Genomic DNA, 24585 nt, shown 5'->3' on the forward strand with positions numbered 1-24585 from the left:
ATGTTCCTTTAGAGTAGGATAGAGTAGTCCTGAACTCTGTTCAGGCTATCATCACTGCCTTGGCTGTGTGACTGGTTGAAAACAGACAAAATTATACTGTTTCTTTGTAAAAATAGTAATATATCTGAATAAGCACCTCAGGAATTAATACGTCTAAAATTTGAATACTAAAACTAACTGGTAAAAGAGGTGCAATTTATTTTGTTATCATTATTTTTTCAGTTCTTTCTCCTTTTTTTCCTCTTTCTCCCAAGCAGTCCTTGGCTTTTTGTTTTGACAAAATCTTGCATTTGTTTTACACCAAATATGATACCAGTTTCAGCTCAGCATAGACATTGACAGGTTCTCTGAAAGGTATAGAAAATCAATAGAGAGAAGGAAAAGACGTCAACAGCCTGGAAACTCCACATTCTTCAAGAATCTACGCAAAACGTTTATCAAGTGTGATGATGAGATTTACACCTATTTACACCTATTTGTATGGTACCAAAGAAGAAAGAGAAAAAAAAAAAAGGTTTTATGATATACCTATACTGGGAACCTGTACTGGGAAATTGTTTAACTGGTCAGTCATCAGCGCACAAGAGGGCTGTGTTGCAAGTGTTTTGGCCTCTTGGTAGGTAATGGAGGAAATAAGAGAGCTCATTGCTTCTATTATTTCTATTTTGAGTGAAGATACCCTTTTTTCTCCCCCCCCCCTTTTTTTTTAAATAAAAGACTTTCCTCAGGCTATCTGCTAACGTCCTTTCCAGATCACAACAATATATTGCTTAAATATGATGCGCAACTGAAAAAATCCAAGAGGAAAGTTTTGGAGAAAGAATAGATTCTTGTGGTTCAGAGTTTGAAGTAGATACATGAAATACAGATACACAAATGTATTAATTAATGTGTAGTGTATGATACTTTTATAGAAGGAATATTAAAAACCCAATGCAACATACTAGTACAGTGTGAGAAATAAAAATTTAGATTATGTAATGAGCCTAAACAAAACTATGCTTATTTTTGTTCAAAAACTAAGTATTTTTATTGTAAAATGCATTAGCGATGCTCTCCCTTTCCATGTAAGAGTTTCGACAGCTGCTAGGATTTGTGTATCATCGTGTATCAGGATTGTTCCTGAAGAGATATTCTGCCTATAAACAAAAGATTTCCAAAGTTATTTTCAAGTCTCCAACTTCAAAATTTACACCAAACAACAACAATGTAGTGGGTAACATGGCTTTAAACAAAATCACAGAAAGTGTTAAGTGGCTCTAAAATGTAATCTCTGCCCAGTATGTCAGAGAAACCTTTTCTTCACAAATACCACACACCTCGTTCTGCCTCTTTGTAGCATTGACCCCATCAGTATCATGGGCAAGAGAAGGAGTCATATATTATGACAGTATTTGTTATTCCATGAAAAATCCTAGGGAGTACCCTAGAGGCCTGATTTCTGGGCCCAGAAGAGTAAATAATACAGATCTTACAATGTTACGTGATTGGTAGGAAAGATCTCATGTTGCTACAGCTACACGTAACATTCATTCTAAGCTTTTACTTGGTTAACAACAAGAGTTTTTTTTTCTTCATTAAAACAGTGATTGCTTGTACTGCTTTTCTGACTCCATTTGCTAGGAAAGTTATTTATACAGTGATAAGTTATATATATATATACAACTATAGCTTTATGGCATCTGAATTCCTGTTTGAATTCAATGTCGACTCGACTTTCAGCAGAAAGTTGAACTAAATAACTTCTTCAGGTCTCTTGGAACTGGACTTATTCTGTGAATGTCTGTCTGGATTCACTCGTGAATTTATCTGTGTATTGTGAAGGGGATTATTGAAGACATTACAACAACATGCATCATTGTGCATAGAGTGATGCGTTAGAGTGATGCCCCTCTTTCTGCAGGTCTCTACGTCACAGCAGAACGGGCAGGGTACATAAGCGCAGAGTGAGAACCCTCTCACCAAAGCATGACTGAATCTGGTATCAATTCTTTCCTGTTACTCTATAGCAAAACTGGATTGATGTAATGTGTCAAATGATCCCATGTAGTTACTGGGTACTTCAGCTTTCGCTATACTTCCTGCTTACCTGAATTGCAGGTAATTAATCATGAAAGTGGGGAAAAAGAATTCAAGTCCATATGTTAAATGAGATTCTATAGAGTTATGTGAATATTTTCATTAAGCTTTTTCAAACACATTTCATTAGAAAGAGATGTAATCACCTTACCAGAAAATCAACTGGATCATCTGGCCTGATCTTACAGCATTCATTTAACCCTTGAATAAGTGTTGGCATGACATGCTTCATTAAATAGTTTCGTAGTGGAATAGACTGAGCCTCCAGTAACTCTTGTTCTTGTCTTTTCACTTCTTCCAGTTGTTTATTCTACAAATAATTAACCAAACAACAAAGAAGAATATTTATAAGATTTACCAAACAGTAGTTGACTAACTAGTGATGGTGACCTATAGGGGAAAAGAAGAATAGTGCTAGAAACCACGGACAGAACTTTAAAACTCATGCTTAACAGAACAACAATGAACTGCTTATTAAATTTAGAGGACATGGCACACTAAGGATGGCCAACTGAGCATGAAGAAAAATGAAATAATCTCCCCAGCAAAATTATTTTACTTCTCTCGAGCCTTAACACCTAAAAGGAAGTTTATTCTGAAGTTTTCCAGTGTTCCTGTTTCCCAAGATATTTGGCAAAATGGTTGGTAAACACTGTATCACTTCAAAAATTAGTACTATTGCAAATGCAGATGGTTTCTTGAGGGTTCCTTGAACTGGGGGAAAGGAGATTATTTTTACACATGAGAGATGTCTGACTCTTTACATAACTGCAAAATATATCTTTAAATATGTTGTTTGTTTTTTCTTTCATTTATGTCAGTTCAGCTAAATTTATTCTTGAATTCGGGTTAAATCAACTTGTTTGAGCATAATCATTGTATAAGAGGGAAAGATGGAAATAAATCCACTTGGAGTTTTCCTTTCTCACATTAAATAGCACTAAATAGCACGCACACTTGCAGTAGTTTTAGCCAGAAGATTACTCAAAAACATCTTTATTGTCCTCTCTTCTCTCACCTTATTCATAAGTAGCCCTAGTCCTATATAAAACTATATAAAAAGATACCCTGAATGTTGCTTTCCTATACTCAAGGCATAAGACAAAAGCAATGTTCAGATAAAACTAAGACCAGCAACTGAAAAATATGTTTTACCTGATTCACTGAATCCAGGAGTGTTACTCAATAAATCCTGCAAGTGGTCTTAGCTTTTTTTACGCAGAGTGCAGCTAATCTACAATCTCAAGGGCAACTGAATAGATGCATAGATTTTAAAGTTATATTTAAAAGGATAAACTTACACATTTTATTTAAACACCTACTTTAGCTCCGTACAATGCAGTTTGCTTTCTTGAAAATAAGCATAGAGATAACAAAGACAATTCTTATTTACAAGCTAGTGTAAGAGCAATATAAATGCTTCTTTAAAAGTGATTAATTTCAAGTTATTTCCTCAGAAATATGTATGGCTTTTCAAAGATAAAAAAATGATTTATCTGTGCAATGATCAGTTTGTTTTTAAATAACTCTAAATGGGGGCAGTAGAAGAACTGCCTACTTGGGGGGGGGGGGGGAAACCTGACTTTAGGTGTGAACAAGAAATTTCCTATAATATGTATTTTGGGTTAATTTAAGTAAAACATCCTTAGGAAGAAGTATCATGTGCAAATCCTGTGAGGTCAGGCACCCTAAATACCAGGTACTTATTGAAGTATTAACAAATAAAAAGCATCCTTCAGACTGCCTCAGGGAGGCTGCGCTGAACTGAGGGCTGAGCTCTCAATGATGCTTCTCTTGCAAGCTCAGAAACCTTTCAGCAGTGCAGCCTGGGATATGGATCAATTCTGTGTTCTTTAGTTTGAGCCACAAAATGCACCGTGAAGATATTCTGAGGCAAATCTAAAGCATGGTATAAGGAACTAGAGAATTTATCCCACACTTTCCAAGTATATTTACATAACAGATTGCTGGTAACCCTATTGCTTCAACTTTCTAAAACACATAAATAATAATGGCTTCCACAAAAATGCAAATTAACATACCCACTCTTCCCAGTTTGCCATCCTTTCAGCCCTTTCCTCAGCTTCTCTACGCTTTCGTTCAGCTTCTTCTTTAGCTTCTCTGGCAAGGCGTTCCTCAGCTGCTTTACGTTCCAAACTCTCCTTTTCTTCATCTGTCAAACCATAATTGCGAGGTTCCCCAATTTCTTTGACAATCTCTTTTACAATAAATCTGTTCTCAGGATCTTCAAATTTGGCTACATCTTTAAAACAATACAAGAGAGAACTTCGCAAGGCTTTTCTCAATTATCAATAGTCATTAGTGAATAACTGCAAGACCTAAATATATAGTGTTGATGTTGCTTGAATTTTCAAGTATAATATGTTTTTTGGAGTGTCTTATAAATGTCACTTTTTTTTGCTATACAAAGTGGAGTTTTTTATGTCTAATTTTCTTTGTTAGTTTCAGCTAAAATAGTTCATCATTTTAATATGATGCTAGGGAGAAAATAGTTAATTTTTACAACTATTCTATTCAGCAGTTGCAGCATTCCTAAGTTTTGAAACTTTCATACAAGGTTATTCCAGTATCAGAGAGATTTCTCTTTGCCAGTCTTATGTCAGCTTATCTACAGGTATCAAACTATCAGCTTCTGACCCTGTATCTTCATGCAGGTTCCACAACAGGTTGTTAGAATTTGGCAAGAAACTCCAAAATTTTCACAAAATTTTCACATGCAGCGTTTTACAATTACACAGACCTATCTCTGGTTTTGTAGGCATAACGTAATAAAAGTTCAACTAATCTGTGGCTTCACGTAGAAGCACAGAGACCAAGGAAATCTTTCCTTTCACTCCTTCTCCCTTTTAACTGCTGAAGACTATTTGGGGACTAAACCTGCAGAAAAAGAAAAAAAAAAAGTGAAAAAACAAGAGAAGGAAAAAAGGGGGAAAAACAAGAGAAGGAGGAGAAGCCTCCTGGCACTGAATGCATATGGAGCCTAGAAAGTGCTGGAGACATCTGAAAGAAAGGGTATAGTAACATACATGGAAAAGAGGAAAAGTAGGCATTTTGGGCATACAGAACAACTGAAATACAGAATTTAGTCTAAAACTCATTAGTCCCTACTCCACATTCCTCTGCTTTATGAAGTTATGTTGAAAGCTATTGGCAAAACATGCTTCTCATTTCTTCACTAATTCAAACAGAAGCATTACTTATAGCATTATTTCAAGAATTTGTGTCTTTGTGATTTAGACCTGAAGTCCAAACTCTGCTAATGAAACAAGGTAGAAAGCTAACATAATTCTACATGATGCACGATGACATTTCTTTCAGAGCCTCTTCTTTCCAAAAATCAGGAATTACATTCCTGAAGTATTCCAAACTACAATAATTTTATTTTTTATGCCAAGCAGTCCATTAATTATACAGTTTTTGCTGTACCTGGATATACGAATTACAGTGCAAGACAATTTTCTAGTCATTTAAATTATTGCTAAGAACATTCTTGGCATTGAATTTGAGGTCTCAAAGACTACAGTCTTTTCTCAGATGATGAAGCAAGATTACAACACAAACATTACAGCAATCATAATTAAATGCTAAAATGTCCTAAAAAATATTGTTTTTAAATGAAAAAGAAAAAAAAAGATTATCACTGTCCATAACAGGGAGGAAAGATCACCAAAAAATGGAAAATTCTGTTTTAACATTCCTTTTTGTAGATGATCTAATGTGCCTGTGTCATCATCTCCAATTTGCAGATGAAGAAAACAAGACAGACTTGCAGACTTCATGAAGTGAGTCACTGTAGCAGAGTAGCGTTTCCAGAATCTTGAAACCCACTCCTTTGTACTAATCATATTTGAGACTCAGTAAAAAAAAAAAAAAAAAAAAAAAAAAAAAAATCATAAAAGCAACTCATGAGGCCATATGTTAAGATTTTCTAAAATTAAGGTGGAAGAAAATATTGATTAATTTGAGTCAGTATTTAATGAATCAAGCACAATTCTTCAACAGTTCTCCACTAAGGCCAGTAAACCTAGGTAACTTTTCTTTCTTCTGACCAATGTAACAGTCGCTTCTCTGTTTAAATTTGATGATATTAATTCAGTGGTTCTGATAAACCAACTGGAATATCAGCTAGAATGCAGAGCTGAAGATTCCCCAGTGAAATTACCTTTGCAATCTGACCTTTTAATTTTACATATATAGGGAATATAGGGAAAGGAGCAGTTCCTGACATAATCAGGCTGTAAAGATGCTGCTGCTTTTAAGATGTAAATCAACACTATAAATTGAATGTGAAATTCATCTGGAAGTCACTAAGCCCCACAGTTGTGATACCTCAATAGTTAACCAGTGAGTATTGATATACCTCAATAGTTAACCAGCTAGTAGACCAGTGACTTTCCTTATTTAGAATTAACTAGATTTTTAGAGTAATCTTTGGACGTAATTCTTAGCATAAAACACTGCAATATGCTGTCATAGAGCATACACTTTAAAGTCATCACCAAGATAAAACAATGTCTTGGACAGTGCTACTGCTTGTATATCCCAAAGTTTATAAGATTAAAACATGACCAATTAATGACATCACACCTTCTTAATATTTATTATTTCTTACATTTACTTTCTGCATCAGAGTTACTTCAGACTCAATTAAATGAAATTGCCAGCTAACCTTCATTTCAAGCCTCCCAGGACTAAGACAATCATCTTTACCATTTGGATCTGATTAAGAAAGACAGCAGCATCAACTGAAGACAACAGAGCCAAATATATTTATCTTATCGAGACAAATAGATTTATCTTATCATCTCCTTTCTTTTATGAATTGGAAAATTGTAAAATAGATTTTAGTGGAAAACTGTGTGAGAAAATAATCAGTACATAATACAAAAATCACTCAGCGCCTGGATACTTAAAAAGGTAAAGATGAGAGCATAGCTTAGAAATAATTCTAAATCTAAAATGATTATATTCATGTTATTTTTTTCCACTGCGACATTTCCTAACAACTCAAGTATGGTATTATTTTCAAGATAATCTCCACGACTGACATTAATCAATTGACTTCCTATTTTTTTTTTTTTTTTAAGTTTGCTCAACAAATCACTTCCTGTAACTCATTCAGATGGACAATCAACATATCAGCAGTTTTATTGTATTTGCAAGGTTTTCCCTGTGTTCTTTCTCTTCTACTCTTTTCTTTGTTTCCCTTCCACAATCTAAAACCAGTTTTATTAAGAATGCTGTCATCCAGTACTTATTGTTTTTGAATTATCAGATTATAGTCATCTACTCAAGATTTCCCAGTTATGATTTTCTGGGAGTATGTAGGGAAGAAAATTTTTCTCACCCCTAGGTATGAAACAAAAAGGATGTATTACTAGCCTTCCACTTTTAATGTCTAATCATATTCTTTCATACTTACAGAATACCCATATATTGTCACCACATCTGAGGTTAAATCTAAAGAAAAAAATATAAGCAACTATAATATTTAAAGTCCATGAAAATATACTGTTATACCAGTCCAGAAGGATGCCAAGTGCAGAGATCTGTAAACTATATCAGAAAACTATTTTGGTTATTTAGCCTACAAAACTGAATGATTAATAAAAACACTAGTGTTAAAGACATGTTAACTGTACACTCTAATCAGCACAATTCAGAATCTTTATGAGCATTTAAATATTTCCACAGGTATACAGTTAAATGCCTGCTGTATATTTATTCTATGTTAGTTAAAATATTTATATACTTACTGTACAATCTTCACAAGTGTTACATTTGTAATAGGAATTTTTATTGATATTTTGGCTAAGAATTTTATTATTTCATACCAATAAACTGAGGATGTATTTCAAGTTCATCAAAATAGTTGAGAACAGTCTCATCTTCTGTGTTTATCTCTCTGAAGAGACTTAAAGATTGCAGAAACCGGTCCTGAGTATAATGAGTTCCAGCAACAACACTTTCTGGTAGATTTATTATTCTGTTTTTAAGAAATTCATCAGATGCAGTCAAAGATACAACAAATTCTGTGAAGAAGAACACATTATCAGTGTCCATATATGATTTTTCCTCCCTCATATCTACCTTCTGTTAATAATACATTTTAAACCACAAATGAACATGAATTCACACATATGTATATAAATATTTCCTTATAGAAACTTTAATTAAGAAATGCTGATATGCAACTTCTCTAGTTAGAGCAATCCAACAAAATGAAGAGGAGACGCATAGAAGCAACATGTTCTAATTCTTTCTTAGCACTATCAACAAGACTATTCTTGAAAGAAGAAGCAAACATAGTCCAAATTTTCTGAGAAAGCTAACAGAGAAGAACCAACACATGTAACTGGTATAGGAAGAAAAATAAACAAACGTGAATAGTGCAGCCAAGGTAGCAAGTAACACTGGAAAATTTAACAATTCATTTGTTTGTCAAGTCTTCAAAAGTCATCACAGTGTATTGCAATTTCTCATTTCACAAATAAATCTGTATTTTCCTAAATAAAGTAAATTAGGAAAATAAAATAAAATAAAACAAAACAAAACAACAACAGTGGATTAACCATACTATGCTATCAGATGCCATAAAATTTGGTGTCAATGTTATTTGTAGTACTTTCATAGACAAGAACACGAGAAAGCCTCAAAGGATCCATAAAAAAAATGCATCTCCTTTCTTTAGTTCAGAATTCCCATACTTATAAGTTTCATTAGGCTGTTGCATATTTTATCAACAATCAGTCTGCCTTTAATTATTCATGTAAGTTATCACAATATTTTCTGATATTTCTATCTAATATCACTTCTCAATACTACCAAAGCCTATTAATTTAACAAAGTTGGGAAGTATTTTTTCTGATTTCAGAGAGAAATTTGCAGAATCAAACACAGACAATTCCCCTCCAACCTCCTCGTGCATGCCAAAAAAAGCAATCCACCCTAAAAACAGAAACAAAACAAAACACACAAAAATCTCCATAGACCAACAAAACGCCCTTTTGGATCACTCAGTTCTCTAAAACAAGTTTTCTCCAAGGTTGATAAGGTGTTTCTAAAACAGATCCCTTGCCTGAAGTCCTTGTTTTGGGAGAGAAAGTGGTACTTCTCCAGCCCATCATAATTCACACATTTGAATTACATTGGAGTTACCTTCAAACACATTTGATGAGCTGGTACTTCTCCAGCCCATTGTAATTCACAGTTCCTCTTTCTGATATTGTAACTGAAAGTGTTTTTGTTTATAAAGAACACATTTTTCTTTTTTACTTCAGAAATAAGCAGTTCCTAAATGAAACGAGGTTAAAGCCTCTTTTTAAATCAACCCTTTGTCCCCTTCATTTAAGTGCAAGAACAGGATTTTTTTCAGGACGTTCTGAACCTTCTTCACTTCCACTGAAGCTAGTAAGTTATCAGGCTGCAAAAAAACACTAAGCGCTTTAGGTATTCAGCTTTTATACTACCTGACCATATGCCTCTTGTAACATAAAATATGCCAATTCAAAGAAATCAAGAATAGCAAAAACATCACAATAAAGCATTTTCTGCATAGGTGGAAAACAATTTCAATTCCCAGATTTGCTGATGCAATAAAATGAATTTGGTAGTATCATTCAAGATACAATGCTAAGCACTGCAAAGAACTCTACGAAGGGCTAAACTTTTATATATATATATATATATATATATTATCTATCTATATATCTATCTATATATATTAATATTCCATGTTCAGGAGCTCATTTATTCCATTGGTAGATGCTGTAATCGTAACAAAGGCAGCCACTGCTCTTGGTAAAAACAGCTGATGGCATTTTCACAAAAGAAAACAGAAAAAAAAGAAAAAAAAGAAAAAACACCCACAAAACAAACCCAAGCCCTCCTATTGATTAACTGTTCACTTGCAAACAACAGGGCAGCAGCATTACGTGGATATTTCTTTTAAATGGAATATGAACAGATGGAATGATATTTTAAACTTCTAGTTGGTGGCAGCAATATTTGAAAACTCCTCTGTTTATTTAAAAAGTCAAACTTACCAGGTGTGATTAATTTATCACATTTTGGCATTTTGCCTTTAATTTCTTCTTCTTCATCTTCATCTTCCACTAAAACAAAAGCAATAAATGATTGACATTATCATTTGAAGCAGCAATATTATTATATTTACTAATAACATGCCCCATACAAACACTTTTTTTTTTTTTTTAATATTCAAATTGTACTAACTGTTGGAAATTAATCTAACCTGGACACCAGTTTAGAGTAGTCAGTAAGTAGTCTATGCTGTTGCCTGCCACAGAATCTACCATGGGACACTAACAGTTGTTTAGCTATACAGCAGAGCATGCACTTGCATACACAGTTACAAAATATGTCCATACTACTTTCTTGACCCTGGCTTCTCCTGCTGCTCCATATTTTCTTATGCCAGTGACAGAGCTTAGTGAGCAGAAATGGTTTGCTGTGGTATGGGTTTCTGCTGTTAATTGTCTGCTATTCTTGACATGAATAGTCTGCTCAACGGCTTGAGCATCAGCTGAGCTAGATGATTTACAGCCCAGCATAGTAAAATGAACAAGACTGAGTTTTGTTTTCCTTAAAATCATATCCTTTAATTTATGGAGATGGTTGTTGGTCTTAATGCAGACAGTTTTAATTGTGAGACAGCTCACAATTTGAGATGTATATTGCAGAGCTCCACCAAAGTCATATCCAGTGAAGCTCATCTAATATACCCACTCTAATCTGGTTTACACAATATGTATTGGTGAACTGTCTGGATCCCCTTGTTAAGCAGCCCTTGAATATTATGAAGAAATTCTGCCTTACAGCTTTCTTGCATAGAGTATATCAACACAGAAAGCGTCTTCTCTATTTGGTCATTTATTTAGGACATTGCCAGCCAAATTTTCATCTGAAAATTATCTTGTTTAAGGTGCATAACAATTCATTACAAACCTTAAATTTTAAGCAGCATGTGAAAACAACTGTTTTGTGCCTTGCTCTGCTGTCAAAACAGTGTTGATGCACTTCAAGTAATACGGCACTGAGAAAAATAATGATAATATTAGCAGCAATAAAAACAAAAGCAGCACTACTTACAGTTAAAAAGCTCTTTTGCCTGGTCATAGGTCTCTGGGAACCCATCTAAAACATATCCCTGATTCCTACAAGGCATAGATTTGAGCTTATCTTTAATGAGTTTAACAGCATACTGATCATCTAAACAACCTAAAACACAAAGAAGGTTAATAGGAACCTAGTTTATGGAAAAGAAATACCTGAAATTATTTTACTAACATGTTCATACATTTATCAGAGACACTTTCTAAACTCCAAAAAAAATTATGTCACTGTGTATACTACATGCTGTTAAGAGATTTATAGACTACAAGTGTTATTATGAAATAAAATTATATCATTGTAAACACAGGTGTCAATGTTATAACTTTAAGGCTAGTAAACATGAAATTAGATATTTTAGAATAATGCAGTCAGATCTTGACATGAAAAGAAATAGAATAGAAAAAAGCATGTCACAAAGCAAACATTTTCTATTTACAATTAACCATGAGACAAATTCTTGCAAAACAAACGTGAAATAGCTTTTGCAAGTTTCATTTTCAGATTAATAGACTGAGATATAAAGTGACTTATTAACTTAGCATACATTGTGAAGCAAATGTATGGCAGTAAAGTTTGTTTTGACCTGATTTTTTTTGTCCTCTTGCAATGATTGACTCCAGCTTCTTATTTTATATTTAAGACTTTTAAAAGCTGAGGCAAAATTAGAACCTATTGTTATCAATAAAACATTACATATTAAAAGGCATTATTATTTTAAACAAAACAAAGAATGCAGAAGAGAAAACTGCCATTATTTTTCTTGCAAATTTGATAAGTACATACTTCACTTTTTACTTTATATTATTTAAATTATGCTCTCTGTTCTGAGAAGAAAACTTGATAGAAAAAAAAAATCTGGTCAAGAATCTAAAGATTCTGAACATTCAGACACTTACATATAAACTTATGGAGTTAAAAAGAATTATATAAAATGTATAAAGAAGTAGAAAGATGGTCCCCTTTTATTACTTCATATTTCCTACCTGCATTCTGCTCCATGCTTTCTTTAATTCCAGCCAACAACTCATGTGCTTCTTCTACATTTGTACCCTCTTCTTCTTCTTCATATTCCCCCTCTTCACCCACACTGTCATAGTCCACTTCTTTAGGAGCCACAATTTTCTCCTGAAGACAAAATCAGAAACATGAATAGGCTCAGAGATTCTACAGACAAATTTTCTTATATACACAGATGTAATAAATAGAAAAAACCAATGAATTTCACATACGCTCCTGGACAATGAGAGACTGAGCAACCTTCAATCTTTAAAAAGAGTTCAGTGCATCCCCAGAGATGATCAGTATGTCAAAAGATATTTCCATTCCAAAATCTAAAATTGTTTTGGTAATGTATTTTTCAGGTCAGAAAAGTGAGCAAGAAAGTAAATAATACCAACAGTTATAGGTGGACCTAAAAAGCAATCAGTATATTATTATTTCTCAAAACATTTTGTTGGAACGTGATTATTTCCTTTGGTAACTTAAAATACTAAATTATGGAGTTCTATTTCATTTTAAAACAATGGCAAACATTTAAAGTCACAGAAACTAAAATAATAGCAATACTAAAAAACAGCTAGTAACACACCAGATTTGCTATTGTTTCAGAAATCACATCTTTTATCTTAATGTGATGCAGCTTGTAGTGTTTGCAGAGCTTTTCAGCGATGGTAGATTTGCCAACCCCAGGAGGACCATGAATGTAAACTTTGAGAGGCTGGGGAAAATAGAAAGATGTGAAAGATCAATCAAACGTTATGGAAATTTTTATTTAAAAGGTACAATCTTTTCAGTATAACTAATAGGAAATAACTATTATAATTAAAACTGAAAATATATTTTAGATTTATTTGCACTGAGCATGTTCTATATCATCCACTGCTTTTGAGTAACACAGTTAACTTAATGGTACAACTTCAGCATTGGAGAAAAAGGTACATTTCTACTTAGTAGACTAACAGACCAACTTACAGTGGCACTATTAGAGGTTAAACGGTTAAAAGAAACATAACACAACCCTATAGGCAGTGGATTTTGGAGATAAGTGGCAGATATTCTACTATATAAACACAACCACTTTATTTTCCAGCTGAGGTAGAGTTGCTGTCATCACCATTGTTATTTTGACCTCAAAAACTTCAGATTCATCGCAATCTTAAGATAATAAATTTTTAATTTCAGCCTATCTTGCCCATGGTTGAATCACTAAGTTCCAAAATACATTTAATAAATATCATGCAATAAACTCAAAGCCATACATCATTAAGTTCACATCCCAATTCAGTAAACCTGGCGGTATTTTTAACATAAACCTAACAAATTAATTAATTTCTAACATAATCTCTAACATAATTTCTAACATAACCCGGCAAATGAATTTTGCAGAGTTGTGACTGGCACAGAGGTCTAGCTAGCCTTCCCTCTTCTACTTACCACATGGTATGCCTTTATTTTACATCAAACTTTTTGAACTGCAGGCATACCTACACAGATGCAGTAGTTTAATGCAAGCACAGATCTGATAATCCTTTTGGATGTATGCAGGGACTTTCAAAGAAAAAACTTTGAACGAATGATGTTAGTTATATTTTGTTTTACACCTCCTGAACCTATCATGGTTTGAACAAGATACAGACATGATGAATAGCTTTATCATACTAAAGACAAGCAATACTTGAATGAATGCAAGCATTTTTATGCACCTTTAAATAACTACTTCCTTATACATTTGAATATGGCAATTCTAAATATTTAGCTAACATAGGAAACAGCAAAGTTGCTCATTACATTATACAACGGAGTGGGATAAAATGAAAGCCACATTGCAATTAAGTATACTGGCTCACTAAGTATAATGAAGGACACAAAATGTTCACCTAGCTACTGACTCTAACATAAAAATCTTAAATAAAAGACATAGTTACTGCTTTCTTGAAGTCTAATATACCAGGAATGCCATATATTGCCTACAAAAACTAGTTTCAAAGCAGCAGCTTCTCCATCACGAAGCTTGTTTTCACTTACACGATTGCAATTTTAGGCATAACAGAAAACTTTAGGTGACTATTTTAATTAATATTTTATATTGTCTAATTAATTACTTCAATTTAACTTTCAGATTTTATGTTCACTTATTTTGCATCTGTCGGTCTTCTGTGTACTTTTACTTAAAGAGATAAAGCTTGTGTTTATAGAACTATTTATATTTGAAAAAAGCACTTTAAAACAGCATACACCAAGCCATTACCAGAAGTCCTCGATTTTGCTTGTATTCTTTGATGATCTTTTCAATGTTCTCCACCAGTCCTGTCTGAGCAACCCACTTAATGTTGAAAGTCTCTTTCAGAAATATAGCTTCCATTCGTAGGTTCACAAGCAACATATCCAAGTTTGTTTGCTGAGAGAACAAAACTACATTTACTTTAAAGATGCAAGCTATGGATGTTAAAATAACACTGTTGGCTTAAACTAAAGACTAGAATGGGGGGTGAGGGGAATAGAAAGAATTTAAGCACATGGCAAGTATGTATGCATGCACTGCAAAACATACATTTTAAGCTTTTAAAAAATATATTTTCAATATATATTTAAGTATTCCTGAGGACTATTATATTATTAACCATTAAGCAATTATTTGAGGTCTCATACTATTGCAGGAAAAAAAAACACAAAAAAACTTCTTTCATAAATTCATTAAGTACCACCTTTAAACTAGCAGATTTTTAATTTATTTATTTCTCCCATGAACAGTTCATTCCAGATAAATAGATGAAGATGATTCACATATTCTGTGTTTGTCAGCCTCAGTAGTACCTCATTATTAACCTTTTTTTTTTTTTTTTTTTTTAAAAATGCTTTGTTGGTAGGTTTTGTCAGCATGCTCCAGTATGCTCAGTGCAGCAGTGACATCAGTGCTTCACTGTTTTTCTAGAACGGTCTGTAATTCCTCATAATACTCTTTTCTGTGACGGTTAAATTTTAGTTTATTTCCTAAATTTACATTCACTATAGATGTTTTTAGTTGAGCTTTAGGATTACATTTTTCTGCTGAAATAAATATATATATATATTTCATGATATGATACTTCATATCCTTTTCTTTAGGTTTGCATCCTTTCCTTAAGTAATAAAAGAAAAAATGAATAAAAGAAAACTACTAACAGTTAACTCTTTACTCAAGAATGCATTTTCTCTTGGAATCTTCTCAATTTTTCCTGGTCCAACATTTTTACTGATACACTATAAAGAAAAAAAAAGAAGTAATGCACATAACAAATCAGATTCTTAGAAAAAAATGAAGAGGATTTCTGGAGATAAAAATCTCTGCTCTAAATTTTATGTTACACTATACCCAAAAAGTCAGTATACTGATTGGAATTGCAGATCAAAGAACATTAATGTTAGTATTAAACATCTCTGTTTTGCTATATATCACTTCATTTTTTTGTAGTTGCAATAAAACAAAACAAAAACAAACAACAACAACAACAAAAAACCAAGTGTTTCAAAGCTCTTAAATCTATAACTTCATACTGCTTAAAATCAAACTGGAGACCTATCTTATTTCTCAGAATTCTCACTTCAGATTTTTTAAGTATTTAATTCTGTTAACAGTCAGAAAAGATTTTCAGATCAATGGAATGCCACCATTAACTCTCTAGTTTCATTTCATCATCAGCCAGAAGTTAGTTACTCCTGCAGTCCTTTAAAAAAGGTTAAAAAAAACACACGCTAGATTCCATAAAATTATAACAGCAACAGCTATAGAGCACTAGACCAAATATATCCAGTATTCTGTCTCAAACAGTTTCAACTAGCGGACACCTAAATGAAAGTAAGACTAGGAAAAGCATGCATGATACTTCTTCCAAATGCTCTCCTAATCTTTGACTATTTTAACCTCAGAGACTTCCTAAATTAGAAATAGCTGCTGTATATTTAAGTAACTCTCAAGGTATTTTTCATAATTCTTACCTATGCTCACTAATGCAAAGAATCTCTGCTACAGCTTAGGCTTTTGTAAGTGACCCTTTTATATTATTGGTTGGCCTTACAGATTTCCTGGCATGCTTTTTGTTCTTCAGAGGCTTGAAAAAAAAAGGATATTAATTTTGAGTCTTTTCTGTTAATTGATCTTTAATATTGTTTTAAGTCTGTTTTGTTTTGTTCCTCTTATCCAGCCAGATTTTTATGATTTTTCTTCATCAGGACATAACTGTAACTTTTTGAAGTCTGCCATCCTGCTTCCCTCAGCCATGCCAATCATCATTTTGTCTTTCCCAAACTTTTCTTAATAAGTAGCATGCAATGGCCTTATACATCTAATAATGTAAGTTTCAATAGCTTCTACCTTCCTTCTCTAAATCTTTAATATTTTTAACATCTTTTGTGCTCATTTTTATATAATGCTCTTTCCTATAGTTGACCACAGCTACAAAGATTATTTTGATCTTTGCTTCTTCCACATGAATGTTGAAAACTACATTATGGTCACTTATACAAGGCGGATTTTCCAACTATTAATTTTTCAGTGAGACCTCGTAAGCCTGAACCAAAACAAGGGATGCATCTTCTTGTGACCTTCCTACAAGACAGTTCCATGAAACATTCTTTGACACTGAAAGAAAAATGGGCTGTTTTGTTTGGTTCTTATGTAACATTTGCTCAATCTACATGGGAAAATCTCCTGTTACACTGTATTAGCTGCTTCTCTCAACTCTCAGTCTCACTGTAAATTATAGTTCAATAGTGTCATCCAGACTATTTCTAGACTTCATTTCAAAATGTTTAGAAAAACAAAATATCTTCATACAAATGAAGGGAAGAATATTTTAAAGACTTTTGAGTATCTGATTGTAGTACTGTGAATCCCATAACAACTCAGCACAGTTTTAAGTAAAATTTCTATTTAAATTAACAATAATACTTTCAAAGTTAATTCTGCAGAAAGACGTCAAAATAATATTTTTTTTAAAGGACAAAAGTCTTGGTAGATGTCAAATTTATTTTATTATTTATTACACAAGATAATTCAGGAAGACTTAGGGACGTCTACTTCTGTAAAAATGTAGAGTTTGAAAAATCTTATAAATATTGGAAAAAAAAAGAAAAGGAATAAAATCCCTTACCTTTATTAATTCTTGAAGAGTGTGCATAGACTCATCTACCGCAAGTATATAGTGAAATCTTGGCCTGTGGTCTGCTACATTCTGTAACACTCTGAAACACAGGAAGGTCAAGGCTGGTCAGTATAAAAGCATACTGGGACTTTCGGTGTTAGATGCAATTCAGAAGCTGTCCAAATAAGACTACGTTTAATTTTGGAAAACTCAGAGCACAATATTTTCATGTATATTATCTTCGATAAAGAAATATAGATAGATGTTTTACTTGTAAAGAAGTTCAAAGGATAAAAAGCAACACCTGTACAAAATATTAATTTAAGCTGTAGAGTCCGTGATGCGTTTCCAGTTCTATGCCAGTTAAGTGATACTACTTGCTATATCCAGCCTTGCCAGCAATTTCTTAAAAGCACAGAACCTGTACAATAGACGCAGGTTTCCCGTAGGCATATCTAGTACCAAAGATACTGAAGTCTCTGCCTGCCTCAATAAGATGGGCCAAATAGTGTTCTTAAACCCTCTCTGCCCCAGTTTAAAAGCCTCGGTATTCTGCTAGTGTATTTGGATTTGTTACTTAGCTAACTATCAATCACTGTCCAAGTGAAATTTTACTTACGCTGCTAAATCAAGAACATGAATGGTTGGAATAAAATTGTTTCCATGTCCAAAAACAGGTATTGCAGTAGCCTCACTGAGCCAACCTATCTGAAAATACAAACGGACAACAAAGTTAGAAGTAAACAGTTACTTTTAATTAGGTATATTTATGCAGTGGCAAATCTACATATTTAGGATTATAAAATTCCATTTACTGAATGACTGATGGAACTGTAGTAAATAATTTTGAGAAATACTGGCAGCCTAAAAAGAAACCAAGAATTTTTTGTTATTTTTAAAAGAATACTCTTTGATATTGACAAATGTTTTTAGTACTTCATATCCCAAATTTAAAAAAAAATGCTTGGGGAAGAAAGAGAGGAATGCAATGTTGAAAAGAAAGACATTTTTCTTGAATCCATTGATCTGATAGTCATTCTCATTATAAGATGCACTTGTAGATACTGTTCGAAAACTATGAAAAAAACAAAAAACATACAGATCCAAAAAATAAAGTGGAAATCACTTCCATTGTAGCTAACACTCATTTCTAAGGGATCAAATAATGAATTCTGTTCACAAGAACATTAAACTTACGATACCAAAACTATTAGAAATGCATTTAATTCCATTGCAATTTGCCATTAGATATTAAACCCCCCAAAATGCTTAGATATCTACCTTAAAAAAGTAGTGTAAGACACCTTCCCCAGCTCCGTACTGAAGTCCTGAAGCAACAACATAAGTTGAAAATATATGTTTATTCTGTGAAGTAAAACCAACAAGAAAGTTTTTATGAAATTATTGTACTCCTAATGGGATAATGGTTTACACTGAAACTTGAGAAATTGCATACTAAATATATAAAGTAAGTTATATCACTTAAAATTTGGAATTAGACCAACTGTTCCATAGCTTGTAGTGTTGTAAGACATATTGTTAATGTTTCCTTAAAACAACAACAAAAAACATTACTCAGAATTGACCTGTCTTCATTTGAACTGAAATTCTCAAAAATCTTTTAAAAGTTAAGAAATTGGAAGTTACTTATAATAACGAAGTGATCAGCATAACTTATGCCTCAACTTTCTTTTTCCAAGAAATGTAACAACGAAAATCGAGGCTTTTTTTTTTTCTCCATTTGCATTATATTTGCATTTGATTGCCTAAAGAAGTGGGAAATGCAGGTTCAACACTTTTATAATCATTTTGCTTTCGTTTTGATATAAAATTTCAAACAAAATTAGTGGACTATAAAGTATTTTTCTAACCATACACCACAATCAACCCTCATATTTTTTGCTGACCATTATGCAAACCTGGTCATATGTTTGCCTGTTCTGGATGACTGTTTACGTGAAATGAAACTGATTGGATCAATGTTGAGGGTGGTTTCACACAGTGAATAAACCATACTTAAACCATCTTAAGGAAGGAAATTTCAAGCAAATCTTTTAAATTAGGACCAGTCGCTTAGACACTTTTAACTTAAAACAATATTGTTAAATAATTCTGATGTTGTAAAGATCTTAGACATTATACATCTACATAACGCTTAGAACCTGCATTTACCAGCAGAGGCTATAAAATGCTAAGACTTTGGATCAACTTTTTTGTCTGTGAAAAAACACACGGTTTGCTACATTTTTTTATACTATTTCAGAAATATAAAACCAGCAACACCGTTAGCCAATCTTTGATTGAATAAGCAAAACATCATATACAGGGATGCCAGGAAATAATACATCAATGTATGTTATCCATGTAATGTGTTTCTATCTTTGTAATAAAAACTATCTCAACTCAGTTGAATACAACAGCTTGTTAGTAATCACATGGAATATTAAAATCAGACATTGCAGACAGCACAAGAGCTCCCACACTAAGTTTGCTTGTGTAGTACTAAGAGAGAAAGAAACTGTTTTTAACCTAAGAACAGCAGCTCCCAAGTTTGCTTTGGACAGACCGCACACATGCCCCAGAAGGCACATGGTAATTTCTGTCTCCCAACAGGAAAAACCTGCCTCTCATGAAGGCAGAGGAGGAGCCATTTCTCATCTACCCTAAGGAGCAGGTAACTAATAGGATCTTCTATCATTTACCTTGCAGTAGCTTCTGTGTGGGAAAGCAACAATACTTCAGCACCCAGTGAAATACAAACCTCCAAAACAGGTCAAAATTCTCTAAAAATACCTATTTAGTGTCACAAATCACACATATGAGAAGGTACTACTTGAGATGACTTGGCTATACTTAATGGAAAACCAAAACAAAACAAAAACCACACCACAAATGACCAGGCAAGCTCCATTTATACACAGTCACCGGTAAAGACCTTCAAGTTCCTGTGTAATATTCATTAAAGCCACTAGATGTCACATTTTAGCTAGTATAATCAGCTCTGGGCTTGTTTGGTTGGTTTGTTTTATTCGAATAAAATGTTTTAAGTGGGGGATAGGTCTAAAATCATCCTTGAGATTTTCCCTCGCAGTCCCCAGCCTTACTTCTCTCTCATACAACCAATGAAACAATGTATTGCTTTAAATGAGAAAAACATGATTTATTCACTAGCTAAGGAAAAATAGAGAAAATTAGGGATCTGTATTATGTATACTGTATATGTATTATTTCAAAAACGTAGCCTTCTTGATATTTTATTAATAAGGGATATTTTATTAATAAGGGATGCTATTCACATTTATCGAAAAAAATAACACTCAAAATTTATTCAAATTGTTGGTAACTTCTAACATTAAGATAATGCTCTAAGAAGACCAAACTTTTTTTTTTTTTCCTCCCCACAAAGATCTTTACATACAGTTTTCCCAAGTTTGAGGATAAGTTTTTCGGCATTTATGTGATCCATAAAGTTAGGATGAGATTTTCTTCTGCGATAATCTTCCTCGGTAAAAGGAATCTCAGAATCCTCCTAGGAAGGAAAAAAAATGCAACTGTTATACATGCCTTAAACCAAAACAAATGTTAAAGGCCTAGATGGATAAAACAAGTTTTTAAAAATATTATAAAACATCTATTTTGTTTTCATTTGAAATTCTTGAAACTTGTAAGCTTCACTTTAAAGTTAGCATGTCCACACAGTCCTAATATCTTCCTGTATATCTCCCCATCATTGTAGCTCAATGCCTAAACCTCTCTATCCAGTGGAATAGATTTAACAATTCTGGCAGAAAGCAAGATTTCAGGTGAAAGGACCGTGAGAAAAAAATATACTTGCTGACACTAACCTTACCTGCTAGTACTGAAGTACATACTGAAATACTTTAATTAAATTCAATGAATATTTTCCATTAAATGGAAGTATTCACTTAAAAGAATAATACTTTCTCGTTACTTACTGGGTCAGGGGTTTTGCTTTTTGCCCAGCTCATTATTGTTGAAACGAGGATGAATATCTTTGGTGTCGCAAAATGCTCTATTTCTGTATGTAGCACTGGTAAATGAAAGCAAAGGATGTAATTTATTGTAAACTGTTCTACTGAAGCCATATATTTGTTTCTGTGTAGAGGTCCTGTACACACACTTGTGCTATAGTGTTCTGTGTTACTTAGTTTGAAGCAAATGCTCTTTATTTTGCTTGGCATAAAATAAAAATAAATCAATAATGAATAATAAAAAAAGCAGAAAAATAATGGGAAGAAAGGATTACATTACCAGTAATGAACATAATATCCATAGAGCTGCATATTGTGGAAAAATAAAAAAAGAAACAATCTATACTAGAAAATTATTTATCTTTATTGACTACAAAGATACTGAAAGAAAATAGAAGTGTTTTATAATTGAAACAGCAAATCTACAAAAATAGGGATTTTTTCCTTGAATTTAATTTAGAACAAAATAATTACATGTGGATGATGTTTTGTTGAGTCCTTGAAAACTTACAATGTTACTTATGTATTTAGACAATACACAGAAATGTATAGTTTAGTTTAACTATCATATAAAGAGCAATATTGCATTGTCAGCATAAGAAGATTCCATATACCCATTAGAATTTGGTTATATCAAGCAGGAGACTGCAGAAAGACTAAATGGTATTTTTCATTGCAGTTTTAAGCAAAGAAATATACTTAATTATATAAAATATTAAACATTATTTGAATATCAAAGGAGTAAGTTTTCTACCTACCTTCAAACATAAATAAATAAGATGGCTGTGGATAGTTATTTATGGAAATATCTGCCTACACAGATATGTCATTTAAAGTGTCGGACCATTCTATGACAGCTTCTCTAGCTTATGAATGCTAAAATGCAATCGATGGTCCCTTGCTAATTAATTGAACAATTCATGCAGCATTTCCCTATCAAGGATGCCAGTTTTATATTACAGTAAACTATAAATCCAAGGTCATTTCATTACATATTTCTCGTAAATTTTGGTGGCTATATTGCAAACAATTTTCTGTTCAGTTGATGGCTATACTAACCAGAAGCAGCCCATTTTGCTTCCTCAATTTGATTTGCATCCTCAGTGATGTTATACAAAATAATCTCACATTCAAGCAAATAACTTAAGAGCTCTTTCTGAGAAGAGACCTGTGGGAAAATAGTTAAAACCTGTTGTTAGAAAACAAAGGAAAGAAGAAAAAGGGGAAAAAAATCTATTCAAAATTCTTTTTCAAGAGTAACTTTCTGATAGATAGAACGCAGTTTTCTTGCGCATAGATTTCTGAAAAGGATGCTAGAATAATTCACATGACTGATATCAAACTGTAAAAGGATGCTAGAATAATTCATATGACTGATATCAAACTGTATCTGTCAGATAAAAGATGACGAAATACAAATTAAATGCTGAAACTTCTGATTTGCAGTAGACATTAATATAGTTCAGAAGTATGTACAATTTTAAGTGGTATTTTAGGATTTGTATTTTCAGTATAATTATTAATATCACAAAAATATCTATGACTTTTACAGGTATTTTAAACAAGGATCAGCTGGCAGAATGGACAAGACATAGGAAAACGTCAGTTTTCTTGCAAAATGTCAGTTTTCTTGCAAAACAACATCCCATCCTTGTTGTTAAATGTGGATTGTCTGCAACACTTGAACAAATCCAACAAACATTCTGTGTGACAGCAGTGGGCGAGATTAAATATAGTTAACCATAATTTTCAGATTAAACAGCTCATCTCTATAGAAGTTCAGAACAAAACTTTCAAAATTTTGAAGAGATTCTGGATAATAAGCAGCTTGAGACAGAGTCAATTTTAGTTTCAGAAAACATTAAGCAATCACATTCTTTAAAACAAGCCTCCTTCAGTTAACCAAACTCTGGACATATATACAAAGACGTAGGTATTCAGAACAATTAGCTGCTAGTGAAAGCATTGATTTCAGTGAAAAGTTAAGAAGGGAGGACACTGACTTTGATTCCAATACTACTACCTTTAGAAACTGATAAAAGATATAGGAGAGCGTGCTTTGAAGGAAAAAGAAAACAGACGTGTGGATCATCAGGATAGACAACATCCTGTCCAGAAACATCATTTAAAAAAAGTATCTATTTTGAGACTGGATTATTTCCTTTTAACATTTGCTGTATGAGAACTAGCAGGGAGGAGACAAGTGTGCAGGAAGCAGAGGTAGTAAAATATGCATACAATTTCCAGCAGCAAGAGACCACTTTATTAACGTCAGTTGGTCATTTTACATGACTTGCAATATTCCTAACGTTACCTAACAATGACCTGAAGTAAGATTATTACTTACTGCATATGTTTCCTCTGCAAAACATGGTTTAGTACCTCCTGGCTTAGAAAGGGTACCAACTATTTGGTAGACTCCCTCCTTTGGCCTAGTAGAAACTTCAGCAGCTGAGTTCTTTTCATCTTCCTCCTCCTCCTCTTCCCCAATGCTTTCTAGTGATGCTCCAACAACACATTTGGATAAATACTGCAATATACAAGACACACATTTGTATGCAAATATGTATTGCATTGGGACTAAACTACACAGCTTCTTATAGTCTTGGGAAGACACCAATGCTGTTGGCTAGCTTAGATGCTGTTGCAGGCAGCGTAGCTCAGAACACAATTTGGGAAAGCAGGGAAATGTGAGGGACTGCACGAACTCGGCAGCGACATTTTATCTTGCCATGTGCCCTAAGCCTCAAGGGTGAAGGTGTTGCCGTGTCCCCAGACGCCTCTTCTCCTCAACCTGACTCCTCTCCAGAAGGCGTTACCTCAGGGAGATGTTATCTCCGAGCATTACCTTTCACCACAGCCATCAGCTGCCGCCCCAGTCCTGACCTGCGCTACCCCCACCTCCTACTCTCTTTTCCCTCCTGTCTTCACCCCCCTTGCCCCCAAGCCCCCCTCCGCAGCAGCCATTTTAGGTGACCACGGCCGGACACCCGCCCGGCGGCCAGGAGAACAGCCGGGGGCCGCCACGCCGTCACCTCGCCGATACTGCGGCCGCAGTAGGAGTCGAGGTGGTTGAGGAAGATCCGCCGGCTCCGAGCGGCTCCGAGCCCCGCTGCCATGGCCGCAGCCCCAGCCGGCGACGCGGCCCGTTGCTAAGGGCGGGCGGCGGCTGCGCCGAGCCAGGCTGGGGCGGGCGCTGCCGCATCGCCCTCACAGCCGGCGCGGGGCGCTGCGGGCAC

The 24585-nt window shown here is 33.8% G+C and overlaps 1 protein-coding gene across 4 annotated transcripts; it reads right to left on the minus strand.

Moving 5' to 3' along the window:
- Positions 1-819: 819 nt before the first annotated feature.
- On the minus strand, positions 820-24539 carry AK7 (adenylate kinase 7). Of its 4 annotated transcripts, XM_040557771.1 has the most exons (18): positions 24382-24539; positions 23694-23876; positions 22406-22514; positions 21311-21405; positions 20773-20883; positions 18636-18719; positions 17974-18062; positions 17364-17454; positions 15397-15474; positions 14483-14632; positions 12824-12952; positions 12219-12360; positions 11212-11340; positions 10146-10214; positions 7935-8132; positions 4122-4342; positions 2231-2389; positions 820-1139 (listed from the first exon to the last, which is right to left on the minus strand). In XM_040557771.1, the coding sequence occupies exons 1-18, from the start codon at positions 24463-24465 to the stop codon at positions 1101-1103; spliced, it is 2160 nt and encodes a 719-aa protein (XP_040413705.1). In that variant the 5' UTR covers positions 24466-24539; the 3' UTR covers positions 820-1100. The 4 variants fall into 4 exon arrangements, 3 of the variants coding, with proteins under 3 accessions (XP_040413705.1, XP_040413708.1, XP_040413706.1); XM_040557774.1 differs by lacking the exons at positions 22406-22514; positions 24382-24539 and adding an exon at positions 24195-24374; XR_005820123.1 differs by lacking the exons at positions 820-1139; positions 2231-2389 and adding an exon at positions 4841-4977 and having other exon boundaries at positions 4270-4342.
- Positions 24540-24585: the final 46 nt, after the last annotated feature.

The sequence above is a fragment of the Cygnus olor genome, chromosome 5 (genome assembly GCF_009769625.2).
Source record: "Cygnus olor isolate bCygOlo1 chromosome 5, bCygOlo1.pri.v2, whole genome shotgun sequence".
Classification (NCBI taxonomy): Eukaryota; Metazoa; Chordata; class Aves; order Anseriformes; family Anatidae; genus Cygnus; species Cygnus olor.

Bases quoted from the DNA above. Each gene is read 5' to 3' on its own strand.
- AK7 (XM_040557771.1), bottom strand. From the start codon at position 24,465: ATGGCAGCGGGGCTCGGAGCCGCTCGGAGCCGGCGGATCTTCCTCAAC. The intron at 12,361-12,823 runs GTGTGTTACTAG...TTTTGTCTTCAG, and splicing joins CTGAAACAATAGCAAATCTG to GAGAAAATTGTGGCTCCTAA. The intron at 2,390-4,121 runs GTATGTTAATTT...AATTATTTGTAG, and splicing joins TGGCAAACTGGGAAGAGTGG to AATAAACAACTGGAAGAAGT.